Below are 25,386 nucleotides of genomic sequence, written 5' to 3'. Positions count from 1 at the left end.
GGGGAAAAGGGGTCTGTGACTGCTAACACCGTTAGAACTGGTACGGTAAGTGTAGGCAGCAATGTAATGACTCCATGGCAATGCTGAGAATTAGCTGCCTGTGACTTGACAGCCACTTGAGATTCATCTCACACCTGGTCCGCCGACTGAAGATCCGGTTGAATTTAAATCCTCATGACAACGTGACTAAATCGTTACAGATTTCATTTAGTCGAACTGACGAGCATTCAGTACGATGAGAATGTATCAAATTCTGGGTGATTTTAAAGATCCCGCTGTGATAAATTCTCTGCAATTAAGCGAAACGCCATGGGAACTTGCAAACTTCTGTGTGAACTGTCTTGCAAAGATGTTATGATCTGAAATCCGATTATTATTTCACTGCAGTATGTGTCAATGAAGGTAAAACTAGATTTTAATTCAATCTTTACAACATCCAAGGGAGCGTCTCTTGAGAATAGATGCATTAGTAATAGTAACATTTTGCAGCAATTTGACTTCATGAGAGAGACAACCTGACAGACGGGGATCCTCTCGACACAGACAGTTGATACTTGAAAACTGTTTGTAACTTTTGAAGGGCTCCATGAAAATAGCTGAAACAAGTACTCATGTACCGTCTAACATCTGAGTCAATGTTGCCATACCTTCTCTTGGGTGGAATTGAAACAGAAGGCTCTCAATGATTATATTGGCAATGCAATCGTGAAATCACTTCCACTTACAAAATATCATTAAGCAAAAAAGAGAGGTACCATTACTTTGAATAAAATATAGTACAGTACACCATAATGTAGGTATTGCTCATTTAAAGTGACATTCACATTGCAGAGGAGTACATTTTGTATTAAATTACACCCATATACTTCCAAGTATGAAAATGCACATTCAAATTGCCTTTGATGAAGCCGTTTCATGGCAACATTAACCATGACAACAGACATGACTGCCAGGCATATCCTCTGCTTCCTAATGAGGTCAAAGGTCGCAGTGACCTACTTCATGACGTAGCAGTCCTGGAATTGATTGGTGGCAGTCACATTACGGAGAATCTTGCAAAAAAAACAAATTTTAATGAGAAAAATGGCCTTGCAGCTCCTGTATAGTCATTGTCAATATTCTTCTCTTGCTTGCATTATGTGATTGACATGAGAGAGTGACTTCTACCACTTGTGAAGTGATAAAAGGAAAAAAAATTGATGTACTGCGGTATGATTAGATCTCATAAATGAAGTTGAAACAATGCATTAATCAGGACTTAAAATCTGTGACCTTGTACATAATACATATGTATTAGTGTAGGAATAGCTAAAAAATACTTCAAACTTTAATTTAGGTGGCAGTATGGTCATTGCTTCCAACAAAATTAATAACCATTTACAAGCAGTCAAATTATCTGGCACAATGCTTTTGATTTTTTTACACATACATTTCAATAAAGCAATTTTACACATGGACAAATACTGATTCAAGTGATATCATTTATTAAAATACACTGACTGAAGAAAATGAGAAAACAGGTACAAGTTGTTCACAGAATGATAGAATAAAATTGGGAATTAGTGAGCAGGTGCATCCAGTCTTGCTCTATATTTCGTGAGGCTAATTTTCAGAACACGACTGTAGCTTTTAATGTGATGTGGATAGAGCCCGGGTTCAGAAATTAATTCCATCACTAAAGCACTGATGAAACAAGCCATTCACCTGGATTAGGTGGCCTCCCCTGACAGCCGGAAACAAAAACCAAAACTGTGACATTCTGGCGAAATTACTCCTCATTGTAATGTGCATTAGGTTGTTAATAGTCAGGCGAGCTGTCTACAGTGGAAGAATGTGCCGTGAATTCACAAGTGACACAGCCTGGCAAGGGTAATGATTATGATGGGTAGTTTTTACAAAAATAGTAGTGATGACTTAAACGGCCTGCTCTACTCACTACTAATTGTTCATCAATCCTCACCCTTACCTTGGAACTTCCTAACAGATTTAACAATGCTGCCTCTTTCTACTATGAGTAATTTGTAACATCTTTTCAACAGCTTTGTTAATTTTCATGCTTTTTTGAGCCATGTCAACATTAACCTTACTTGTATGCTCATAATAAAAAAACTCAAGGCAAAGTATCATTCCTTGTATCTACTGGTTTTCATTATAATAATAATAACATTCATTTAAAATTCCTGCTACAAAGTTCACAGAATTCATTATCCATGTAAAAATGCTAAAAAAATATAATTGCTGGATTTGATTAGAAAAAACAAAAGAAAAATGTTCATGGCCCCGGGCAATTACAATATATGTACAAAAAAAATATTTTCTTTGATTTGTCTACACCAAAATATTTGATCAAGCTTTTAATGTTTGTCTGGCTGAGTGTGACAAGATACACTCCCATTTATTTGTAGTATGGGCATGTTTTAACCGGGTCATGGTACACGCTGAATCAGAATCCCATTCTTGAAAATTTGTCAAAGATCAAAGCATGGCCCGTAATCAGACTGCAATCTGAATCTCAATCAGAGCAGAGGTGCGGGAGCCTGTCAATCATTCACTCAAGTAACAGACAATTTTCTCTTTGAACAGCAAAACCATCAATACAGCTCGGACCTAGTTGTGTACATGTCCGCCACTACTGGCGAGATACTGCTTCATCACGGGAAGTCAATATGAAGCGTCAACGCTACATCAATAATGCCATTTACCGCAGAATTGAAAAGAGGATTTGGACCACTTACGACTGATTTTCAGAAATGCAGTTTCATTGTGATTCATGAATGCGCGCAGTCGCGGAATGAAACCTTTTTACGCTTCAACCCATCATAGCTGTCAAACCAAGTCTCAATTAAATAAGCCGACAACCATTTGATGATCCAATCGTACTTTACAGCAATGTAACAATCTACACATCCATAGATGTCATTCTCCTCAAATGCATACAACGAGTGAATACGATTTGATAATATTGGCATATTTTCAATATCCAGTCACACATACACAAATATCTCCCAATTTCATTTGCAAGACTTTAGAACTTAAACTGTCTACAGAACCTCTTTTTCTGCGTGGTACTGTGAATCCTTGGTTTACATTGATATCAGAATAAAGTGTGTACATACAACGTGTGCAGCACCTCTGATGTCATTTACGTTGGTACACTTTATTGTAATCTGTCAATAAAGCTGTATGCTGTGCATGTAAAGCTGACAGCGATAACTCCCCTCTAATTTAATTATGCATGTCTGCATGTGATAGCATACAGAACATGCATACCATGAATATCTAAGCGCTTTTTTGTCAGTGTATGGGTACACTCAGTAAGTGGCTTATTTTGATGCATTCGTGCAATATCTGTGAAAATCTGTGACTGCAATATGCTGTGTCTGGATTGAGTTTGACACATATCAATCTTCCTGTTCCTAATTCATATACTTACTCGATTCACAGTACAGCTTATTTCACATTGTGAATTCAAATTCAAGCAAAATTCGAATTTTTTAGAAGCAGAGAAGAAAGTTGCAATTTCTCAGCAGTATTCACCATGATATACAAATGTCGCTCATTGATGATAAAGTATATAATGCATTTCAATCGCATATAATATAAGCATGAAGTCAAAGAAGGAATGCTAGGTAGACAAGTGACCTAACGGCCAATATAGCTCTGCTCAATTATGCCGAGAAGAACTATTTTTGACACATGTATTGATGAAGAAGGTGGAAATCTTTGACAGGTCATTTCAGTGGCCAGAAAAAGTGGCAAAAATAGCTGCGACAATACACAATTGAAGATTTCATCATAATTTGAACATATCACATTACGGTCATTTCAACCAAAGCTATCTATCAGCCTATTTGATAAGCTCTGTGTCGCTGACAGTGGAGCTAATAAAAAGAGCCCTAAGATTTACATGTATTAAAATAAAATAAAATGCAGTCATGATATGCATTCAACCAGACATATGGATGAGGTATGCAGTTTTTTCATCATCAGAAATACTCTATGCGTAATTCAATTTGAAAATTTCTACACAAAAACTCTTCAAGTACTGTATGTGCATTTACATGCATGGTAAAGCATGGCATTTTAATCACTATGCATTAAACCATTCACTGCTTTATACCACAGGCGTACGGAATGTTTCGTAGATCGTCGTCGGATGGGAAGTGACTGACACTGTGAGGTGAGGCCGAAGGCCGAACCTCGGTACTATATAACATTACAAGGTATGACGCCGAAAAATCGACCGGTGGCCTGAAACAAACGAAATAAAGCATCTACCTCAAAAAAATTACATCGACCGGTCGGAAATACCTTCAAACTTTCAAATCTTTACTCTGGTTACAGCATTTCTTTCAAATCTGTCAGTTATGGGCGATAATTAACTGTCCGGCGAGTACTCGCACTTGCATTGCCACTTCGCCATTTTGAATAGCTTTTTTACTCCCGAAAGCCTTTGCGAGTGGACGAGTGACCCTGTGAAGAGTTTATTTACAAATGTCAGATGTCGGGATTCACAAGCATAAACTTTCCCATCGTTTGCGTTGATTGCCTTGTTGCCAGATAGCTGAAGTTGTATTCACTGACAGTATAAAATTTACCTAACGGTTAACGGTTGAATTTAGCGGTTGTGGGGTCACGGGGTCGCTCGTCCACTCGCAAAGGCTTACGGGAGTAAAAAAGCTATTCAAAATGGCGAAGTGGCAATGCAAGTGCGAGTACTCGCCGGACAGTTAATTATCGCCCATAACTGACAGATTTGAAAGAAATGCTGTAACCAGAGTAAAGATTTGAAAGTTTGAAGGTATTTCCGACCGGTCGATGTAATTTTTTTGAGGTAGATGCTTTATTTCGTTTGTTTCAGGCCACCGGTCGATTTTTCGGCGTCATACCTTGTAATGTTATACAGTACCGAGGTTCGGCCTTCAGCCTCACCTCACAGTGTCAGTCACTTCCCATCCGACGACGATCTACGAAACATTCCGTACGCCTGTGCTTTATACTAAGCCACATGTTGAACGCATCATATCGTCAAATGGATCTTTCAAAAGCATAAATGGAGTTCAATTTTTTGACTTGCAGACTGCCGACTCTGAGACACCGTAGTAATGATGTATTAACTGAAAACGTGTGACAGACATGCTAATGACCCATGATGCACTGCTAGCATGCATGATCATGCTGCCTAGCGACAGGCGCTGTTTTTTCATCCTTCATTATGAAAGCCGAGCTGTATAATATTCAAGTGTTGATTTCATAAAAGGCATATCAATTGTGACAAAATAGGTGATTTTGCCATCCATTCCCGATTAGGTCTCCGACATACTCAAATTATATATTATGCTATCAGGGATAGCCTGCGCTATCACTCTTGTGCATCAAGTCTCTGGAAAGTAAGCTGATCATTTAATCTAACAAGTTTTGTTTCAAGCCGGATATGAAAAGGTGTGAACGGCGTTCAGTTCCAATAATTTCACACACGTACAGATCAAAGATTAGAGTAATCAGCTTGCAGGATGACCTTACGTATTTCACAGGTGAATGAATCGTGAAATCTTTTCAATGTACTTCTTTTTGCAAGATTAATTCTTTTGTGTCACAAGTTGATAGCGATAAATAATTGCATTTTTAACCTTTACCCTCAAAAAATGCTGTCTTGTTTTTTAACGATGGTAGGCTGGTAATTGTTTTTGGCATTGCACCGTCATTTGATAGTGTTTCTCTTTGATACTAAAATGCAGTTTAATGCAGAATGCAGTCATGTTGAGGTACAGCAGCCACATTACCCATTTAGTTATATTCCCATAGTTTTGTAAAGACACTATCCAGTCAATGAAGAGATTGTAGAATCTTCATCAATGATGACCTCGTTTCCATGGATACCAGTACAATGAACGATATAATACTCTATAATGAATTTTGATGCCCTATGAAAATGACGTGACTACACTGTTGAAAAAAGCACTACACCTTATTTTTTTATTTTTAATGTTTTGATAACCTACGGTTGCGCAAAATCTCAAGTTCTTGTACTAATAGCTACGAGCGACACCCTGTATACATGTACATGTGTGGATGAGTGTACTCTGACAATTACATACGAACAGCGGTACTTTGTGACATCATGAGAGAAAGAGCTGGGCATCAAGACATGCATGCAGAAATCAATCAAATAGACCACAGTACCGTACTGTCTATCCAGGGTAATAATTTCATTGAGGATTCACTTCAACTCTGTACTGTACCTGTATACGGAATGAGCATGTACAGTAATCTCTGACAGGAATCATCAAGAGGTTTAGTGAGGTGTCAGGCATAATTTCTAACCTGCATGGCTGCTGTTGCCACAGGTGTGAAATTCGAATCAAAACGATATTTGGGATCTGTCTAGACCTAATCAGCTTGAAATACACTCGAAGAATAAAACTGCTAACCTTCTTTCTGTGGATTCATGAACCATGTGATGTCATCAGAAAATTTGAATAGACAATGTACCAAAATTTTGCATTCATCTATAAATTCAATCATACATGTAGATTGAACTAAAATATTTTGCTCCTTGTACACTGTGCATCACAGATTCTAAAGGTCTTGCAACATTTTTGTTCACAATTCATCACTTGTTTGACACAAAGGTGCAACACCTCAAGCTCCTCATGACGATGGAAAAACTCATGGAAAAATACTGGCAGAAACTGATATATACAGATGCCAGACAGGGGTCATATTTTTCCGTACATTGGAATCGCAAAAGTAAACTTGATACCACACTATAACTTTCCACCATGTGACTTCTTTATTGATGGCTTGTGGCTGGCCAAGGCCCTTTCTGCATTATTTAATGTGTGGAAGATAATTCTGTTGTTCAAATGAGTACAGTGTGACATGAAAAGTGTGGTTCTTGTGTCCAGTGTACTGGTGCTGTACCCTCTCACATGCAAGATCGAAGGTTGGGTCAATTTCAGAATATTCAGGAAGCAAAAATAGTATTGCAAATCATATGGGCTTGGGCATGGATCCGTTTGTTTATCAGTATTGCGTGATGTGGGGTTGTATACCAGTAGACGACATGTGTTGTGCCAAAACACTGTGCTACATGCCACGGGTATTCTAAATGTGTAACATGACGTGGGTAAAAGCTGTTGAAATATGGCACAGTGAAAAATGTTGATTCGTAAGGTATGTACAAAATATTACCAATCTCAGATGCTACCTAAATGAGCATTGTTACGACCTGCACATCATGTGCAATGTCCAACATGATCATGCGTTAGTTTTGTTGTGTGAATGAAAAACATTTTGCTGCTCAAATGAAACACTGAGCTTCAGTTCTACGTCCCATCCAGAAAAGTACAACAGATTAATTTCAGTCAACTCCTTCAGAAAGCCGTGCAAACTTTCGATTCCTGCCGTCCTTGGTAAACTGAGATGTAGCTGCAAATGCGGCTATACCAAGCCATAAATGTATTCTGAGTTACAAAGACAGGCATCATAATCAAGTATCAGGCAACAGTTAAATGTGACAGCATTTTAATTGCCATTTCAAATTACTTGTCACACCTACATTACAAGTTCATATTGCATAATATTGTGCAATATCTGCCTGCATAATAAATGACAAACTATGCAATTTTCACTGCCAAAGATCATCATCATCTGTGTGCATTGGGGGGGGGGGGGGGGGGGAGAAGATACATGTGAACTTGAACTGATAGGCCTAAAATTTGTAAACAAAATTCATTAATTCAACCATTGACTAACATTAAATGTAACAGAGCTAGCAGAAGTGTTTTATTACATTTAACCTTTTTACCTTCATTTCAAAGTACATGCGTCCAACCACGCCATTGAAAACAATGAGAATGTACCAAATTCGGGGGGGGGGGGGTGAACAGGTTTCATTGACATAAACAGTGAGTGACTTATTGATTTGTGTACAGTGTAAATACAGAAATTTTCAACTTACATTTTAGAACACCTCACTCAAGTGCAACACTCGAACACGACATTTGTACATAAACAAGCATAAAACAAACAAGTATTTCCAAATAAAGAAAAATTGAGACCCTTAATAAGCAGGAGTTGCTTTTGTCACTTGAGATAAAAACATTATTTGTGTATTACTGTATCTCATTTGAAGAGATTGTACACAGATACCCTGGAGACACTTAGGAATATCTCAATAAGGTTCTTGTAATATACATACATTGGTTTTATTTCAAGGGCACTGATAATTCCATATGGTTTTAAATCAACAGCCAGTGAGGCACCCTCTCTGGTTTCACCAAGGATGTATGAAATATATTCAATATGACCAAAGCTTGTAAATCAAGCCCTGTTTTGATGAGTGCAGTGGAGAAATTAAGGCAGGTCACTGTGACAAAATCACCTATGATAAATGACAACTGGATTGTTTAGAAAGTGAATTGTCAGAATGAAAACATATTTTTTTTTTTAACATGTTACATTGCACATTTTTTTCCAAGTTGGCATGCCATGGAATACCAACTTTGTCAGCTTTCAAACTTCTTTCTTTTTCACTTTTATGTTGTGTGAAACATTTTTGTGCACAAGTTGCATGCCTATTCTTTACAGGTTTTGACATTTTGTTTAAACCATGCCCCTAAAAGATCTGGCGATCAACCCCCTGGACTATAAACAAACAGCAAGCTCTGCAAAGACAGTAAATTTTACAAGTATATAACACTAATTACATGTTATATATTCAGTTGACTATATAAGTCACACAGGCATGTCATCAATATGCCACACATTCAGGATTACACAAATTTACCCTCAAAATTATGGAATAATTTGCATTTCCTGTTGAAATTGTTAAAGTCAAGGGAACTAAAAACAGGACATGGAATTTACCATAAGATCTAGAAGAACATAGACAAGGCAATATGCACACTGTTCTCCATATTTACATTAATTTGTGGTATATCAATATAATGTAATTATAGTCTCTAAAATGTAATCGTTTGTGAAATCATGCATTTCGTGAAAATTATTCCATTTCTGGTTTTTACATTACTTGAGTTAAAAGCTGTTATCACAATATAGTGAATATCTACAGGGTGAAATTTCAAAACATAGGCTTGCCCATTGTAGAAAATAGTTGGATTCTATCTGACAGACTGACATGAACAGTCAGTTATAACATAAACGTCACAGACTTCACCCACACATATTCTAAGAAACAAGGATGATGATTAATACATCTTTTATGATCAGTCACAAGTGAATTGAATGATATGACACTAGTCATTGGTTGTTGTTAACGGTGAGATTAATTTTGGGGGTAATTAAAACTTACTGTGCTTTATCTCGTCTAAATCTCAGTACATACCCAGTAGCATTAGAATCAGATTCAGATTCTCAATAGGATGCAGGAGTTAGCCATAATGTCCATCATCAACATACACTATACTACAAGCTGATCTTTTGCTACATTGATTCTAATACTGAATAAGAAAGTGGATTTTGTTTGAATCAGTCAATACATCAAGTACAAGATATATCACTGTCATGCCGTGTTGTATCAACAGTAACTTTGTCAATTTGCAACAGACTTTTAATTTCATGAATAGTAACAGCTAGTTTGTAGTCTGTCTTTCCGGCTGATTTTATGGACTAATTTCTTAATGTGTCTGGAGGACATGTCCTGTGATATCTGTTCATTGTTGGGCTTTCAAGCAATTACGTCCAGCCTCAATTTTTGGCCCCGTTTGGAACTGACACAATAAAACAGCTGAATTCATTTCCTGTATTTAAAGCCTCGTCCACATTATTAAAATAAGAACCGGTAATTCTACAATGAATTTACCCACATGTGAATATAAAAAGGAATACGTCTACACTAATTATGTGTATTTTCTGAGCAAGTAAGTGAATAGATGATATAATTACAAGCAAATTAGAAATCGTTTCATTCAAGATGTTTTGACAGACAGAACAAACCTGAGATTTCAGACAGACATGGTAACACCATATATGTATGAAAGATATACTGTACAAAAATTTGTATGTTTTATTTCTTTACTTTTTATTCTTTTATTTTTGTTTATTGACCCCTTATTTTATCATATGTATTTCATCATTTATCAAACGCGAAAATATATTTTCTGTATCCAACAAGGAATAGCAAAAGCAATAGCAAAAGCACTTTGAATCTTTCTTTTACAATAATTTTAAATGGAGTTCTTTATCGATGAAATGATACAAAAATATTGTTTTGCTATCTAGAGTAATGTACATGTATGTATCTTATCAAACGTTTCCAAAATCATTGAGAAATAAACTGCAAATTAAACAATATAACTCTGATGGTGATAGAAATACATGCCGGAAACATTGGCCTTAAATTTCACCTCTGTTTGAGTATGCCATGTTTGCTAAGAGTTCACTTTCCGATAGTCCTGATGTGATGACGGGATTTGATTCTTCAGAGATCTCGCTGCTTGGAATACTATTCATAAGGCAGAATTGCAAGTTCAGAGTACCCCCACCGACCAGGGTCATACGGGAGGGTTGACAGCAAAGAGTATTGACATAGCCAGTCAAGCATGGGGAAAGAAAACTGCCTTTTTGCTGAAAAATCCCACTTGGGAATTGAGTAGAAGCCTATGTCAAGATGATGCAGCTTTTCAATATCCACTGCCTTAAAATTTTCTTTAAAAAGAAAGTTCATAATCACAAAACAGTCCCACTAAAATTTTGCTCATATATTCTACAGTTCATAAAGACTTTACTAACTACTGGTAACTCAGGGCCAGACAATATTAAAATATACTGGCCAATCTTTGGGACAGCTTGTCATTGATGTCCTCAAAGCAATGGGCCAATCTGTGGGATAGCTTGTCATTGATGTCCTCAAAGCAATGGGCCAATCTGTGGGACAGCTTGTCATTGATGTCCTCAAAGCAATGGGCCAATCTGTGGGACAGCTTGTCATTGATGTCCTCAAAGCAATGGGCCAATCTGTGGGACAGCTTGTCATTGATGTCCTCAAAGCAATGGGCCAATCTGTGGGATAGCTTGTCATTGATGTCCTCAAAGCAATGGGCCAATCTATGGGACAGCTTGTCATTGATGTCCTCAAAGCAATGGGCCAATCACTGTGGGACAGCTTGTCATTGATGTCCTCAAAGCAATGGGCCAATCTGTGGGACAGCTTGTCATTGATGTACTCAAAGCAATGGGCCAATCTGTGGGATAGCTTGTCATTGATGTCCTCAAAGCAATGGGCCAATCTGTGGGATAGCTTGTCATTGATGTACTCAAAGCAATGGGCCAATCTGTGGGACAGCTTGTCATTGATGTCCTCAAAGCAATGGGCCAATCTGTGGGACAGCTTGTCATTGATGTCCTCAAAGCAATGGGCCAATCTGTGGGACAGCTTGTCATTGATGTCCTCAAAGCAATGGGCCAATCTGTGGGACAGCTTGTCATTGATGTCCTCAAAGCAATGGGCCAATCTGTGGGACAGCTTGTCATTGATGTACTCAAAGCAATGGGCCAATCTGTGGGACAGCTTGTCATTGATGTCCTCAAAGCAATGGGCCAATCTGTGGGACAGCTTGTCATTGATGTCCTCAAAGCAATGGGCCAATCTGTGGGACAGCTTGTCATTGATGTCCTCAAAGCAATGGGCCAATCTGTGGGACAGCTTGTCATTGATGTCTCAAAGCAATGGGCCAATCTGTGGGATAGCTTGTCATTGATGTCCTCAAAGCAATGGGCCAATCTGTGGGACAGCTTGTCATTGATGTCCTCAAAGCAATGGGCCAATCTGTGGGACAGCTTGTCATTGATGTCCTCAAAGCAATGGCCAATCTGTGGGACAGCTTGTCATTGATGTCCTCAAAGCAATGGGCCAATCTGTGGGACAGCTTGTCATTGATGTCCTCAAAGCAATGGGCCAATCTGTGGGACAGCTTGTCATTGATGTACTCAAAGCAATGGGCCAATCTGTGGGACAGCTTGTCATTGATGTCCTCAAAGCAATGGGCCAATCTGTGGGACAGCTTGTCATTGATGTCCTCAAAGCAATGGGCCAATCTGTGGGACAGCTTGTCATGATGTCCTCAAAGCAATGGGCACAATCTGTGGGACAGCTTGTCATTGATGTCCTCAAAGCAATGGGCCAATCTGTGGGACAGCTTATCATTGATGTCCTCAAAGCAATGGGCCAATCTGTGGGACAGCTTGTCATTGATGTACTCAAAGCAATGGGCCAATCTGTGGGACAGCTTGTCATTGATGTCCTCAAAGCAATGGGCCAATCTGTGGGACAGCTTGTCATTGATGTCCTCAAAGCAATGGGCCAATCTGTGGGACAGCTTGTCATTGATGTCCTCAAAGCAATGGGCCAATCTGTGGGATAGCTTGTCATTGATGTACTCAAAGCAATGGGCCAATCTGTGGGACAGCTTGTCATTGATGTCCTCAAAGCAATGGGCCAATCTGTGGGACAGCTTATCATTGATGTCCTCAAAGCAATGGGCCAATCTGTGGGACAGCTTGTCATTGATGTACTCAAAGCAATGGGCTAATCTGTGGGACAGCTTATCATTGATGTCCTCAAAGCAATGGGCCAATCTGTGGGACAGCTTGTCATTGATGTCCTCAAAGCAATGGGCCAATCTGTGGGATAGCTTGTCATTGATGTCCTCAAAGCAATGGGCCAATCTGTGTGACAGCTTAACATTGATGTCCTCAAAGCAATGGGCCAATCTGTGGTATAGCTTATCATTGATGTCCTCAAAGCAATGGGCCAATCTGTGGGACAGCTTATCATTGATGTCCTCAAAGCAATGGGCCAATCTGTGGGACAGCTTGTCATTGATGTACTCAAAGCAATGGGCCAATCTGTGGGACAGCTTATCATTGATGTCCTCAAAGCAATGGGCCAATCTGTGGGACAGCTTGTCATTGATGTCCTCAAAGCAATGGGCCAATCTGTGGGACAGCTTGTCATTGATGTACTCAAAGCAATGGGCCAATCTGTGGGACAGCTTGTCATTGATGTACTCAAAGCAATGGGCCAATCTGTGGGATAGCTTGTCATTGATGTCCTCAAAGCAATGGGCACAATCTATGGGATAGCTTGTCATTGTTGTCCTCAAAGCAATGGGACAATCTATGGGATAGCTTGTCATTGATGTCCTCAAAGAAATGGGCCAATCTGTGGGATAGCTTGTCATTGATGTACTCAAAGCAATGGGCCAATCTGTGGGACAGCTTGTCATTGATGTCCTCAAAGCAATGGGCCAATCTGTGGGACAGCTTGTCATTGATGTCCTCAAAGCAATGGGCCAATCTGTGGGACAGCTTGTCATTGATGTCCTCAAAGCAATGGGCCAATCTGTGGGACAGCTTGTCATTGATGTCCTCAAAGCAATGGGCACAATCTATGGGATAGCTTGTCATTGATGTCCTCAAAACAATGGGACAATCTGTGCAATAGCTTGTCATTGATGTCTTCAAGTTCAAAGCAATGGGCCAATCTGTGGGATAGCTTTTCATTGATGTCCTTGATGCAAAATGCATATCAACTCTCTGTACTTTAAACTTTATGATCCAAAGATCCAGAGATCTATTTTCTTCCGGAAACATTTATCTTAGACAGTTGTTCTGAACATTCTGGACATAACAATCAACTTCAATCCATCCCACGTTACAAACCTTTACCCTGTCTTTCTATTGAAGGTTAAATATCTCACCACTGATGTGGTCTGATAGCAATATGAAATGAAGGAAGTGACAAATCTCCTATCATTCATATTTCTATTTTGAAATTTCACCATACATCAAATCATGACCTCCTGAGTCGTCAAAGGAGATGTTCCACAGAGAGAGACATCAGACCATGTTTCCTGTCTGTGCAATTTATGAACTACTTTATGGGTCTAAAGTAGATTACAAAACACTGATAATGGAAAGAATGTTGAGAGCTCATGAGTCAGAATATTCAATACTGAATAAATTTTTTTTGCTCCTTCTCACAATAGTGGTGATTTCCTCCAAGGCTTACACAGCTAACTTAGAATTTTATGTTAAATGTACTATACTGAAAACGTATGAGAGACATGAATTATTACGAAATCTGCATCTGCCACCCCCTGTAGGGACTTGTATTCGGTACCTAACTCAGCCTACCTAACGTTTTTGATGTCTGTAATTTTTCACCTAATCTTCAGTAAATTCTTCGGCTGTATAACAAGTTTAAGAATATCATTTTAATTATAACGAAGTATGCATAAAAGTCAAAAAAGATTTGTTTTTGGCAATACACACACATTTGTATTTGAAACAGATGTCCAATTCCTACATAATAGACCTGCAGATTTATGACAGAAGAAAGAGGCCCAAAATATTTGGTATCTACATGCAAATATGCTCTGGCTGGTATCAGGTTTTGCCTGATGATAATATATGTGGCCTCTGCCACCATCAATAAACGATACTTCATACATAAAAGTTGTTTAAAAAGCAGCTGGCACAGACTGTTGGTGTGACATTAGAAAATTGCCCGTATGAACTATTTATGTCCAATTCTATATGATACTTTGACTGGAGTGCTTTTGTGAAAATGCACCTGCTGATCGAGCTGTGACACCACAGGTCAAATGGCACAAGATGTCATCGAGCAATCAGTGCTTTAGAATGTAACAAGTCAACATGTACATGCACACACAATGGCATATCCTAAACAACAGTTTAAGAGTGTATTTTCCTTTTCCCTACTTTGACTTTCATATCACTCTGTGAGTAGGTTGTAATTTTTGGCAAAACAGATATCTCAAGGCAGGAAATGAGCAAATATGGTTCACTTGTGTTACGAATAAAAATATAGGAATAAGCATTCAAGTTCGTATAAACGGTCCCATTCCAAATGATGGGTGATATACGATGAAAATAATTGTGACATGTTTTATGCAGTAGTTGCAGAATTACAGATACATCTCATGAGGACATGAAATACCAAGAATTCAAAGTGGTAAATCTTGATGTGTTACCTTTTTCCTGCCCCAATCCTGAATATTTCATTCAATTTCTTTCAGCAGTCACACACATGGTTTAAATTTGCTTGTTTATCAAGATGAAACGAAGAATAATTTGTACCATACTATGGCACTCAGCTCTGCATATAAATACTGGACTATAGCACATCTTGGTCTAAATAGTGAAGTACAAGGTGATTAACAGTGATTTAAATGGTAGACATGTGTCTTTTTACTCGAAACCTCCAAGGCAATACAGTCTGCAAAGATATCATGACTAACTATGGTAACTACGGCAGCCACAGAACTGACCTAACATTTTTCTATAACGCTAATTAAGATACAGTCCCCACTTGTTAATGGGTGCTTTGATTACAGGTCCTCAGAGAGGATAGAGTCCTCTTCATTAATTAGGTCTGTGATAAAAATACTTTTGAATAAATTCGCTTGATACATGTCTGAGTTGTAGTTCAGGACATGAAAAAATCGTAATAAAATGGCCACATGGTGGCCATAATGGATCGAATCACAAAACAAATCAATGTGCATATGTATGACATACGGTAGGTCAATGTCCTTGTACCAACTTTGATTAAAATTGGTTGAAATATGCCTGAGTTATGGCTTTGTACATGAAAAAATCATAACAAAATGGCCGCACAGCAGCCATATTGGATCGTATCACAAAACAAATTAACATGCATATGTATGACATTGGTCAATCTCCTTGTACCAACTTTGAATAAATTTGCTTGATACGTGTCTGAGTTATGGTTCTGGACATGAAAAAACGTAATAAAATGGCCACACGGCGGCCATATTGGATCGTATCACAAAACAAGTCAATGTGCATGTGTATGACATAGGTTGATGTCCTTGTACCAACTTTGAATAAAATTGGTTGAGATATGCCTGAGTTATGGCTCTGTACATGAAAAAATTGTAACAAAATGGCCGCACGGCGGCCATATTGGATCGTATCACAAAACAAATTGATGTGCATAGCTATGACATTGGTCAATGTCCTTGTACCAACTTTGAATAAAATCAGTTGAAACATGCCTGAATTATGGCTCTGTACATGAAAAAATCGTAATAAAAATGGCCGCCTGGCAGCCATATTGGATCGTATCACAAAACAAATCGACATGCATCTGTATGACATATGAAGTAATCCTTGTACCAAGTTTGAATGAAATCGCTTCGGGCATCTCTGAGATATCTGCGTGAACGGACGGACGCACGGACGCACACACGCACGGACACGACCAAACCTATAAGTCCCCCGGACGGTGTCCGTGGGGACTAATAAGAATCCTTGAACAGGACTTGGGTTCATTAATTGCGAAGAAAATGTGTTGACCGCAGAGGTGAACACATCTCTCTCGTCTGTGATTGGTCAGTGCAGATTATGACATTTTATGTCCGACTGTGATGTCACGGCATGACATCATACCTCCCGGTAGCGTGCCATTGTCGTACAAATCAATCCCTCGCAGGTGTTTCTTTCGCTGGCTTTTACCGAATTAACGACGGCATCCTGCCAGACATACCAGAATTCAGAGATACCGGGTACTGCCATTGAGGAGGTTGTCTACCTGTAGCCAGTGGCTCACTCCCTGGACTAGATCACCAATTCACAAATACATGTTCTGTTATTGTAATTGAAATGACTAGTTGAAAAAGCCAAGTCCACTATAATCGCTGAGGCACACATACTGTATGTTTTGCCAACAAAATCAGCAACAACAACAAGAAGGTTCTTTTCATTCTGTTTCTGATAATGATATAAGAAAAATCACCATTTTCATCAAGCAGTGTTTCTCTAAGATCATAATATACTCCATTTTGATAAATCTGTAAATATGCTTAGATTATCAAACAGACAATAGCTATAACTTTTGATGATATTTATTTTGTTGTTTTTGTTCAACGTCTTTTAATTCCTCTAAATAGAGCATCAGTCTTGCAGACAATGCACTGCATACAGCATTTACAATGTTACTATTGACAAATGGCTGCTAGTCGAAAATACCGGTAGAGTTTAGTTTTCAACAATAATATTGGACATTGCCTGGCACTTCTATAAGATATTTTTACCTTAACAAGCAACTGCTTTAGTACAAAAATTTATCAAAAGTTGTAGTAATGGAGCTTTAACCATGGAACTGTCAGTCATTGTTCTGTAGTCTGTCTGTCTACATTTTCCCCATGGAACTATTTTTTTCAATGAACCAATGCCATTATCTTCAAAACTGTTGTAGTACACAAAGAAGGCTGCATTTTTGACAGGACACTTGAATGACATTGAAATTTCAGGTCTGGTGATTGAAATTCTAATTCTATAGTGGCATATACTCACACAGAGAATAAGTCAGTCGTACACAGTGTGGATTTTTATGAATCAGACACACAGACTTTTCAATCTATTGAATGTCAGTGCTCTTGATAAAATCCCCATGAATATGGCTGCTAGTCGAAAATACCGGTAGAGTTTAGTTTTCAACAATAATATTGGACATTGCCTGGCACTTCTATAAGATATTTTTACCTTAACAAGCAACTGCTTTAGTACAAAAATTTATCAAAAGTTGTAGTAATGGAGCTTTAACCATGGAACTGTCAGTCATTGTTCTGTAGTCTGTCTGTCTACATTTTCCCCATGGAACTATTTTTTTCAATGAACCAATGCCATTATCTTCAAAACTGTTGTAGTACACAAAGAAGGCTGCATTTTTGACAGGACACTTCAATGACACTGAAAATTTCAGGTCTGGTGATTGAAATTCTAATTCTATAGTGGCATATACTCACATAGAGAATAAGTCAGTCGTACACAGTGTGGATTTTTATGAATCAGACACACAGACTTTTCAATCTATTGAATGTCAGTGCTCTTGATAAAATCCCCATGAATATGGTAATGGATACAAGTAACTCTTGAAATCTTTGAATACGGCTGATAATTCACCACCATTGGTGACACCGAATATTTCATGTATGAAGATCAAATCTCTAAATATTTACTGTGATTTGTCTAAAATAGATAATCTCGATTTTCACTTTCAGAAAGGATGTTTGACGGTATTCTGAATCCTGGAAAAAGCAATGTTGATTTGATTTTATTCTGGAAAAGTTACTCCTGAAATTTCAGACCCGAAATGATGGCACTGAATGTCAAACACAATGTCTCATATCACACACTCTGTGACCTACATGTGGCGTTGTGAGGTTATAATGTCAGGCCAGAGACAGACATCTTCATTGTCTTTTCTCTACCAACCAAGAAATTCCTAAGAACTGGAAAGTGATAGCACAAAGAATACAGAGACACAACCCAGCCTGAGGATAACAGGCTCATTAAAAACCATAGCAGTTGTCTGGCCAGACATCCAGTGATGGCTGAACTCACACTCAGCTCTGAATAATTAATAGCATTCAGTCAAGATGATGAAAGTGTTCAATTTACTGAAAATTCTGTTTGGACAGAGAATTCACCTGCATCCCTAAACAAGATACACCAGATCATACATGAAGAAGAACGAGGTCATACCACTTCAATATTATACCAACAAAGCTTTTGAAAAATATTTGCTGCTTGAAAAATGCACACCTTATTTCTTGAGAGGGCATTTACCAGATATTTTTGAGAATACGAGCTGTATTTGAGCTGTATTACTATTGAAACAGTCGTCAGACAGCAGTGAATAGCGTAACTGACAGGGTAATTCAGTCAACATAAAAATGTCTCTAATGACGGCTTACATTCAAATCCCCCTAGCAATCTGCATTCTGCTTGAAAATGCAGGTGGACAGTAAAAACCTACGGGGGTCACATTGTAATTCCTGTTTGCACTGACACACCCACCTATTCAAGGTGTTTCCACAGAGAAGGAAACTAAAAAGAGCAAGGAAAGCTTCCCTTTGAAAATATCAACTTCTGTTTCTGTAGGGCTTTGAATTATTTTGCTCCTTTCGCTACCTGCAAATCATTGGGAAGCCATCTTGATTGTACCATCTTCAAAATTATGCCCAGGACACCTGAAATATTTATGTGTGTTAAAAGTACAATGACCTGATCCCACTTTTGTACTCTTTGTAAAAAATATGAAGCGCAAAAACAAAATGTTTTCACAAATGATTGCATCTATACTTCCTGACTTCCTGGTGATTATTGGTTATGAGATATTTTTCATGCAGATGGGTCAAAACTTATTGAGTTTTTCAAAGTGACACCCCACCCTTCCACCTACACAGATTTGTATGACAGATTCAAAACAGCTGCAATGCTGAGAACATTGAAATCGGACCGGAAAAGGGTTGTGTAATGGGTTTCCTGAACTCAAACAACAAACTGTACTCAATATTGAGCAATTGCTGTCTTGACCTCAGGCCGACCGAAGTATGAGGCATGTTTATCTTTCCGTTTTTGTTTACAAACTTTGATAATTTGATATGTTGGTTTGCTCACGAGAAAGCCTCATCACTTTCCTTCACCAAGACTTTCACAGGGAGTTGTTATTTTACATATAAATAAAACGGACAGGATGAAATTGCTCAAGTTTGCTTTCTTTTATCACAAATTTTGCCATCTGGGTTACACAAGACCATGACCAAATTACATAACCTAATTTGGTTAGAACTATGCCCAAATTTCTAGTAAGTTTCAGTAAATTTCTAGTAAATGTCCCACAAGTTAAATTTGAATTTGATTGGTCATCTTTTCATGCCCATCATTACATGTACTTTCAACACAGATGTTGATTTTTGAAATGGCAAAATCAGACTCACTGTTGTTGCTTGTTCTAAACTTGAACTTTTATTTGGAGATGTTGAGGAAAACACAACAGACTTCAAAATAAATTTGATCAAAAAAGGACTTATTTCCTTCCACTTTGAAACTATTTTTCAAAATACGGGCAACAAGGTAGACTGCTAATCCCACATTGTTCTTCCTTTAACTTGTACAGTAATACTGATGACTGGAAAGCGTTTGGAAAAGAACTCAGAAGGGGGCAAGACAAACTGTCAGAAGGATGATGAATGATGCAAAATGGATGAGAAAGAAATCAAATTTTTATGACACAACTGGCTGTGGACAACAGTGTAGCATTAGCTTCACAATATCAGACCATAGATACTGCTGACACACATTCATAATTTAAGAACACACATCTTTTTTTCAAGAGCTCAAGATAACCCGGCCTTGTGAAAGAAAATTCAATTTTTTGTCTGATTTTGCATTTTCAGGACTACCTACTAACCATCAGACATTTTTTTTATTTTCTAACATAACCTTGTTCTTTCACCTTCATTACCATACACGATGATCTGTTTAAACAGCTTCAATACCCAGAGGGTGCAGGACTGGCCAATCTCTGATTATTTTTCACCAGTGTGTTGAGATATTCAACCAACCATTTGGAAAGTCACTGACCTCTGACATCATTCCTTGCATGCAACAACGGAAATGCAGATCATGTTATCACTGTCAATGCGGGTTTCTTTCTTTTTTTTTTTAGTAGGAAGACAACTTCCGAAACAAAATCAGAAAGTCAAAAGAGCTTGACAAAAAGTACATGAAATACTGAGTAATTCTGAGAATGATCCCTGACGATTGATGTCGCCTCAGATGACCCAGCCATCGGACCTTGAAGACACACTGCAGTGCATTCAAAAATAGGGTAATAAAATGTGTCTGCAATAGCCTGCTTTCAAGTTGTACATATATTATTACCATGAATCAATGGCCCTCCTCTTTTCACTGTTGATTTCTCCACTGAAACAATATTTCCATAATGAATACCCAATACAGAAAATAAATTCAGTCAGAACAGAAATTTGAAAAAGGTTTAAAAATACAAGTACTAACAAAAACACAAATTTTATATCCTCAAATTATTTTAAAGGTTATAAAATACAAGTACTAACAAAAACACAAATTTTATATCCTCAAATTATTTTATTAAGCTTATAAATTCACAGTCACACAAAACAACAGGACTCACCATATGTACCGGGCATATATATAAGGGAATTTCACTGAAGAAGAAATCGAAAAAAGGGCAATCGTGAAAAATAAGCCGTAAAAACCAAAGACACAGCTGACAAACAGGGTTGGGCTGACAAACAGGGTCCATCTGGGAATTACTGTGATATTTCTAGTATGTCGTAAAGACATGATTGGAAGTGCGTTTGTGTGTGAGTGTGGAAACAACCTTGTAATGAAGCCCTACCTCAACTTCAAAGGTCTGCTCAGAGTCATCCAAAAAGATAACCTGACATCTGATTTTCTTTTCTTGCTTGTCGCGAGCTAGTTCCGTGGCGCGGACATTGTACGTACCACTGGAAGCACGGAAGCGGCGTGACATGATGACAGCACTATCAGTCCTGTGAAAGAGCAGGAGGAAAAAAGTCAAATTTTAGCAGTAATTTTTTTAAAAACCATCTGGTAGTGTACGACACTGCGCTGAGAAAACGTAAGAAGACTCACTCATTGTCAGATGAGCACTGGCTATCATCTTCATTCCCCTCTGCCATTTCTACAGTCTCTAAATCAATCAAAGTTGGAGCAAGATGGCGGCGTCGGCAGGAAAACAAACAGGAGAAAATGTTCACATCACTTATCAGCCTAGGCTGCTTCTTACAAGGACGGCAGCAATGCCATGTGCAAGGGGATGCCGGCTGCACTTCCTGTGAATTGTCACAGCCACTACGTGTCAAGCCGAATACTGAAGTATATAGTCATAATATTTCTCCACATTGTGACATCATATTTCCTTCTTGGGACTGCCGCAGCGTGACCGCCGTGTTGGCCTAGTCACAACTCTGACAAAGATCGGGGATAATTAGTCCCAGCCTCTGTGGTCTGGCTGCCCTGCAGGCTATCAATGGGTAAACCTGAGCGATAGCACATACTTTTAAAGACCCGACCCTGAAACTTACATCTTGCCCCCTACTTTACATATTCAAATGAGCCACGACTTAACCATTTTGTAACAGAGGAGACAGGATGGTTACTATCCACACTATGTAAGCCAGTTTCATTCTACCATCCACATACACGCATATCACATGGCTACCCTCAAAATAATGGTTTTAACCATGATTTCATATTTGTTGACATGTTTCAAGCGTAATCACACTAATTAGTACTGTCTAGCAACCTTGCTAACGACAAGTCACTTGAACATGTTGAATGGAGATTAATGAGGGGGGAGAAAAAAAAACAGATTGGCTGCAACAAAAGGTACAACTGTTCTGCTAAAATGGGATGCCATTAAACAAACTTAAAAGCTTACTTATTGACGATATTTCATTTCAAAGTTATCTGTGTCAGGGATATCTATGCACAATATTAGGTGACTACATTTGAAAGTTCAACAACATCTGCATTTTCAACCGAGAATTTGTACCAGCAAGTGCACTGCAAATACACAAATTGCAAGTACACCAAAGCTTGTCATTTTGCAAATACACAAATAGCTTGGTAAACAACCAGAAATTGTACTGACTTGTCAGCTGATAAATTACCATGCTACTAAGTTGAGTTCTGTGATAAATTTCATTGATTATTCCTTTTTGAAACAAGCTATTGATAGAAATTGTAGATTGGGCTATTTTCCTCCACAATGCCGAATTGATTATCATGTGTTTACTTCACAGCAACACATTAGCCCATTGTAGTAGAATTTACCTAAAATTCATAAAAAATGCCAGACATTCTTGCTGATCATGCATCCTTAGATTTCCATAGTGGCAAAAAAGAGAGTTTCCCCCTTCCATACCCCAAATTGATGTACAAATGTAGAGGTCCGACTGTTACCATGGTAACCGGTTAAAATGAACCAGGAATAGGCACTGAAAGGAATAAACATGACATTTTCAGCAGCGTTGGTAGATAGAAATAACTGGATACCCTTACGACATCTTGCGCAACTTAATAGGTTTTTATATTTCCTTCCATCTATCTCTCTCAGAGAATTTAATATCATGTTATCGAATGCAGGTTCAGTGAGAAATGTACGGGGTCAAAGGTTACGACTCTAGAGGGCACTGTGCAGACAAACCGACACCATACCAAGTTCTGCTCTCTCTCTAGAGAATGAAACGTAGTCTTTTGGTATGGACCTCACTATTTTCTTTCAGCCTTTGCTGAAATTAAAATCAACACAGAATTGATGGAAGATGCTATAAAAGATACCAAATTACCAGCAGAGCATACATAAATGCTATCATCTCAATCAATAATATGGGACAAGCAAATTGTGAAGATAAATCAACACAGAAACACATAAAATATTATTTTAAACTTTTCACCTCTTTTCATACTGGAAAACAATAATGCTAGCAAGTTTATTTGAATGATCCATGAGTCTGCATTCTTTCGAGAAAACCTATTTTTATTTTCTAAAACAAGCTTGTCTGTGGCAGCTGTGGTGATGCAAATAGATAGACAGCTTCTGGAACTTACAAGGAAGGTAACACATCAGTTATATGTAGAAGATCTTTTCAAATTTTCTTCCCTAATGCTACCTTTGTAATGTATTTTCACTGTATAGTTTATTCTAATCTGAATTTATTTTTCTTCTGATTGTAGTTTACTTCGTCAATGACACTAGGGAAGTTACCAAAACAGTTTTAAATGTTCAATTTTTTTATGAGATGCAATTTGGGCAGATCGTACCTTGTATGGACAGATACACGCAATTTCTTGAACTCATGTGGTTCTTTGCTCGTATACATTTTGAGGGAATTCATTTTGAAAGTTAGATTTTCATTCTTGAATACATAAAGAGTTGAACACTCTAGTTTTCAAGGAGCATGCCGGGGTGTTGCATGTACACTTTGAACTTGACAGGCAAGCTGACTGTGAGCACATGCAATGTATCACCTTCAAATGTTGAACTTGACGGAGTCTCACAAATGGAAAAGTATTACACCACACTACATGGCTTCAGCATAGATAGCCTGTACAGCCCACCTGCTTGGAATGTTCCGTGTACGCCAACATAACCGTATCGGAACCTTGAAGCGTCTGTGCATGTGCATATGACAGAAAATCCATTCCTATATGAAAACATTACATATTTACCACAGTGTTTTTTTCAGGCTTTTATTTGGAACTAAGAGGCCAGCTGCTGTGAGTTTTGATGATTCTTTCAGTGTATCAATTGCAAGTTCCTGTTCTTCTCCCCATATAAAGCATGTTACATGTCATACACCTACCATTTACAGCTTGTCAAAACAGCATGTCGTGTAAAATCTGCTGTTACTGTTTTCATTTGAACTCTATAGGACCAGAATTCACTTGTCAACAATAACAATGCAGTCTACACTTCTACAGGCTGAGTGGACAATCTGAATACTGTGTATCTCAACATGTTGAGGGGAGTAGAACAAGAAATTGTAGTTGACATTAAAAACAAAATTAGTGAAAAAGTCATTAAACATTACAGATACTGGCCCTGTCACTGATTAAAATACAAGATAAACTGACTGATGCTAGAGCAGTTTCTTTTTGTTAGTACTGCAGATTACATATAGATGAGGTTTTATTGTCCGAATATGGACAATTAATATCAAATCTACGTCAAAATCTCTTGCAGTAATCATCATGCAGAGCTACACTAATCGCTTTCCACAGAGCAACAGATTCTGGTCGACTGAAATAATGCTTCATTCTGTTTTCAAGAAATGTCCCATTGCCTGGTACATGCACCAGACAGTCTGATGAAAGAATGCCGGACTACTGTCGACGGGAAATCCCCTGATTATAGAACAATTTTTGTGATTTCAGTCGGTGCACAAACACAGTGCACTGACTGCAAACATCAATAATAATGAGGCCACAGCATTATAATAAATCCCTGATAAACCTGACCTTAAAAGATTTAATACCTTAAGTGCACTTCAGAGAAGAAAAGCCTCTCTTGTTGGAGGTCAAAACAGTTTACAGTTTGACCTATCAGTTGACTTTTGCTGGTGAACTTGGTTGACATACTGGGGAAATGTAAATTTAGGGAAAGGCCAACTTTTGTCTAAATCTCTGTGAATAAATTACGATACCACAAGTATTCCAGTATGAGACTTTTTATGAACCGTCATCTATACAGACTGTCAACAGTTGCTTACACCATTTTCACTGTTCATTCTGTGAACCTTTGGACAGAAATTCAGAGCCAGTGTAGAATATATTATGTATTCAGATCATGTTTGTACTGCAAGCGTATGTCTTTCCGGATCCGATAACTGAGCACAGACTGGTACCGGTGAAATCCGCAACTACTAATAAAGGCACAGGAGACTTGCCTATGGAATACCAGAAACACTGCACTCATATCAACCTACTCAGGATACCTCCGGGCCAAATACCCTTTAT

General features: G+C 38.2%; 1 protein-coding gene across 19 annotated transcripts in view; it reads right to left on the bottom strand.

Annotated features, from left to right (window-relative positions):
• LOC139140510 (tyrosine-protein phosphatase non-receptor type 4-like) overlaps positions 1-25,386 on the bottom strand; it is an 88,048-nt gene that overhangs the window by 38,903 nt on the left and 23,759 nt on the right. For 12 of the 19 annotated variants that reach the window (XM_070709833.1, XM_070709822.1, XM_070709829.1 and 9 more), the window contains one exon: positions 21,242-21,395. In XM_070709833.1, coding sequence (XP_070565934.1) covers positions 21,242-21,376 — 135 coding nt within the window. In that variant the 5' untranslated portion in view covers positions 21,377-21,395. Of the gene's footprint in view, positions 1-21,241; positions 21,396-21,498; positions 21,980-25,386 lie in introns of those variants that run through there. The other 7 variants (XM_070709814.1, XM_070709817.1, XM_070709816.1 and 4 more) reach the window with 3 other exon arrangements.

Source organism: Ptychodera flava, chromosome 9 (assembly GCF_041260155.1).
Source record: "Ptychodera flava strain L36383 chromosome 9, AS_Pfla_20210202, whole genome shotgun sequence".
In the NCBI taxonomy this organism is placed as follows: domain Eukaryota; kingdom Metazoa; phylum Hemichordata; class Enteropneusta; family Ptychoderidae; genus Ptychodera; species Ptychodera flava.
The sequence above is the reverse complement of the archived record's forward strand: the minus strand, read 5'-3'. Positions and strand labels throughout refer to the sequence as shown.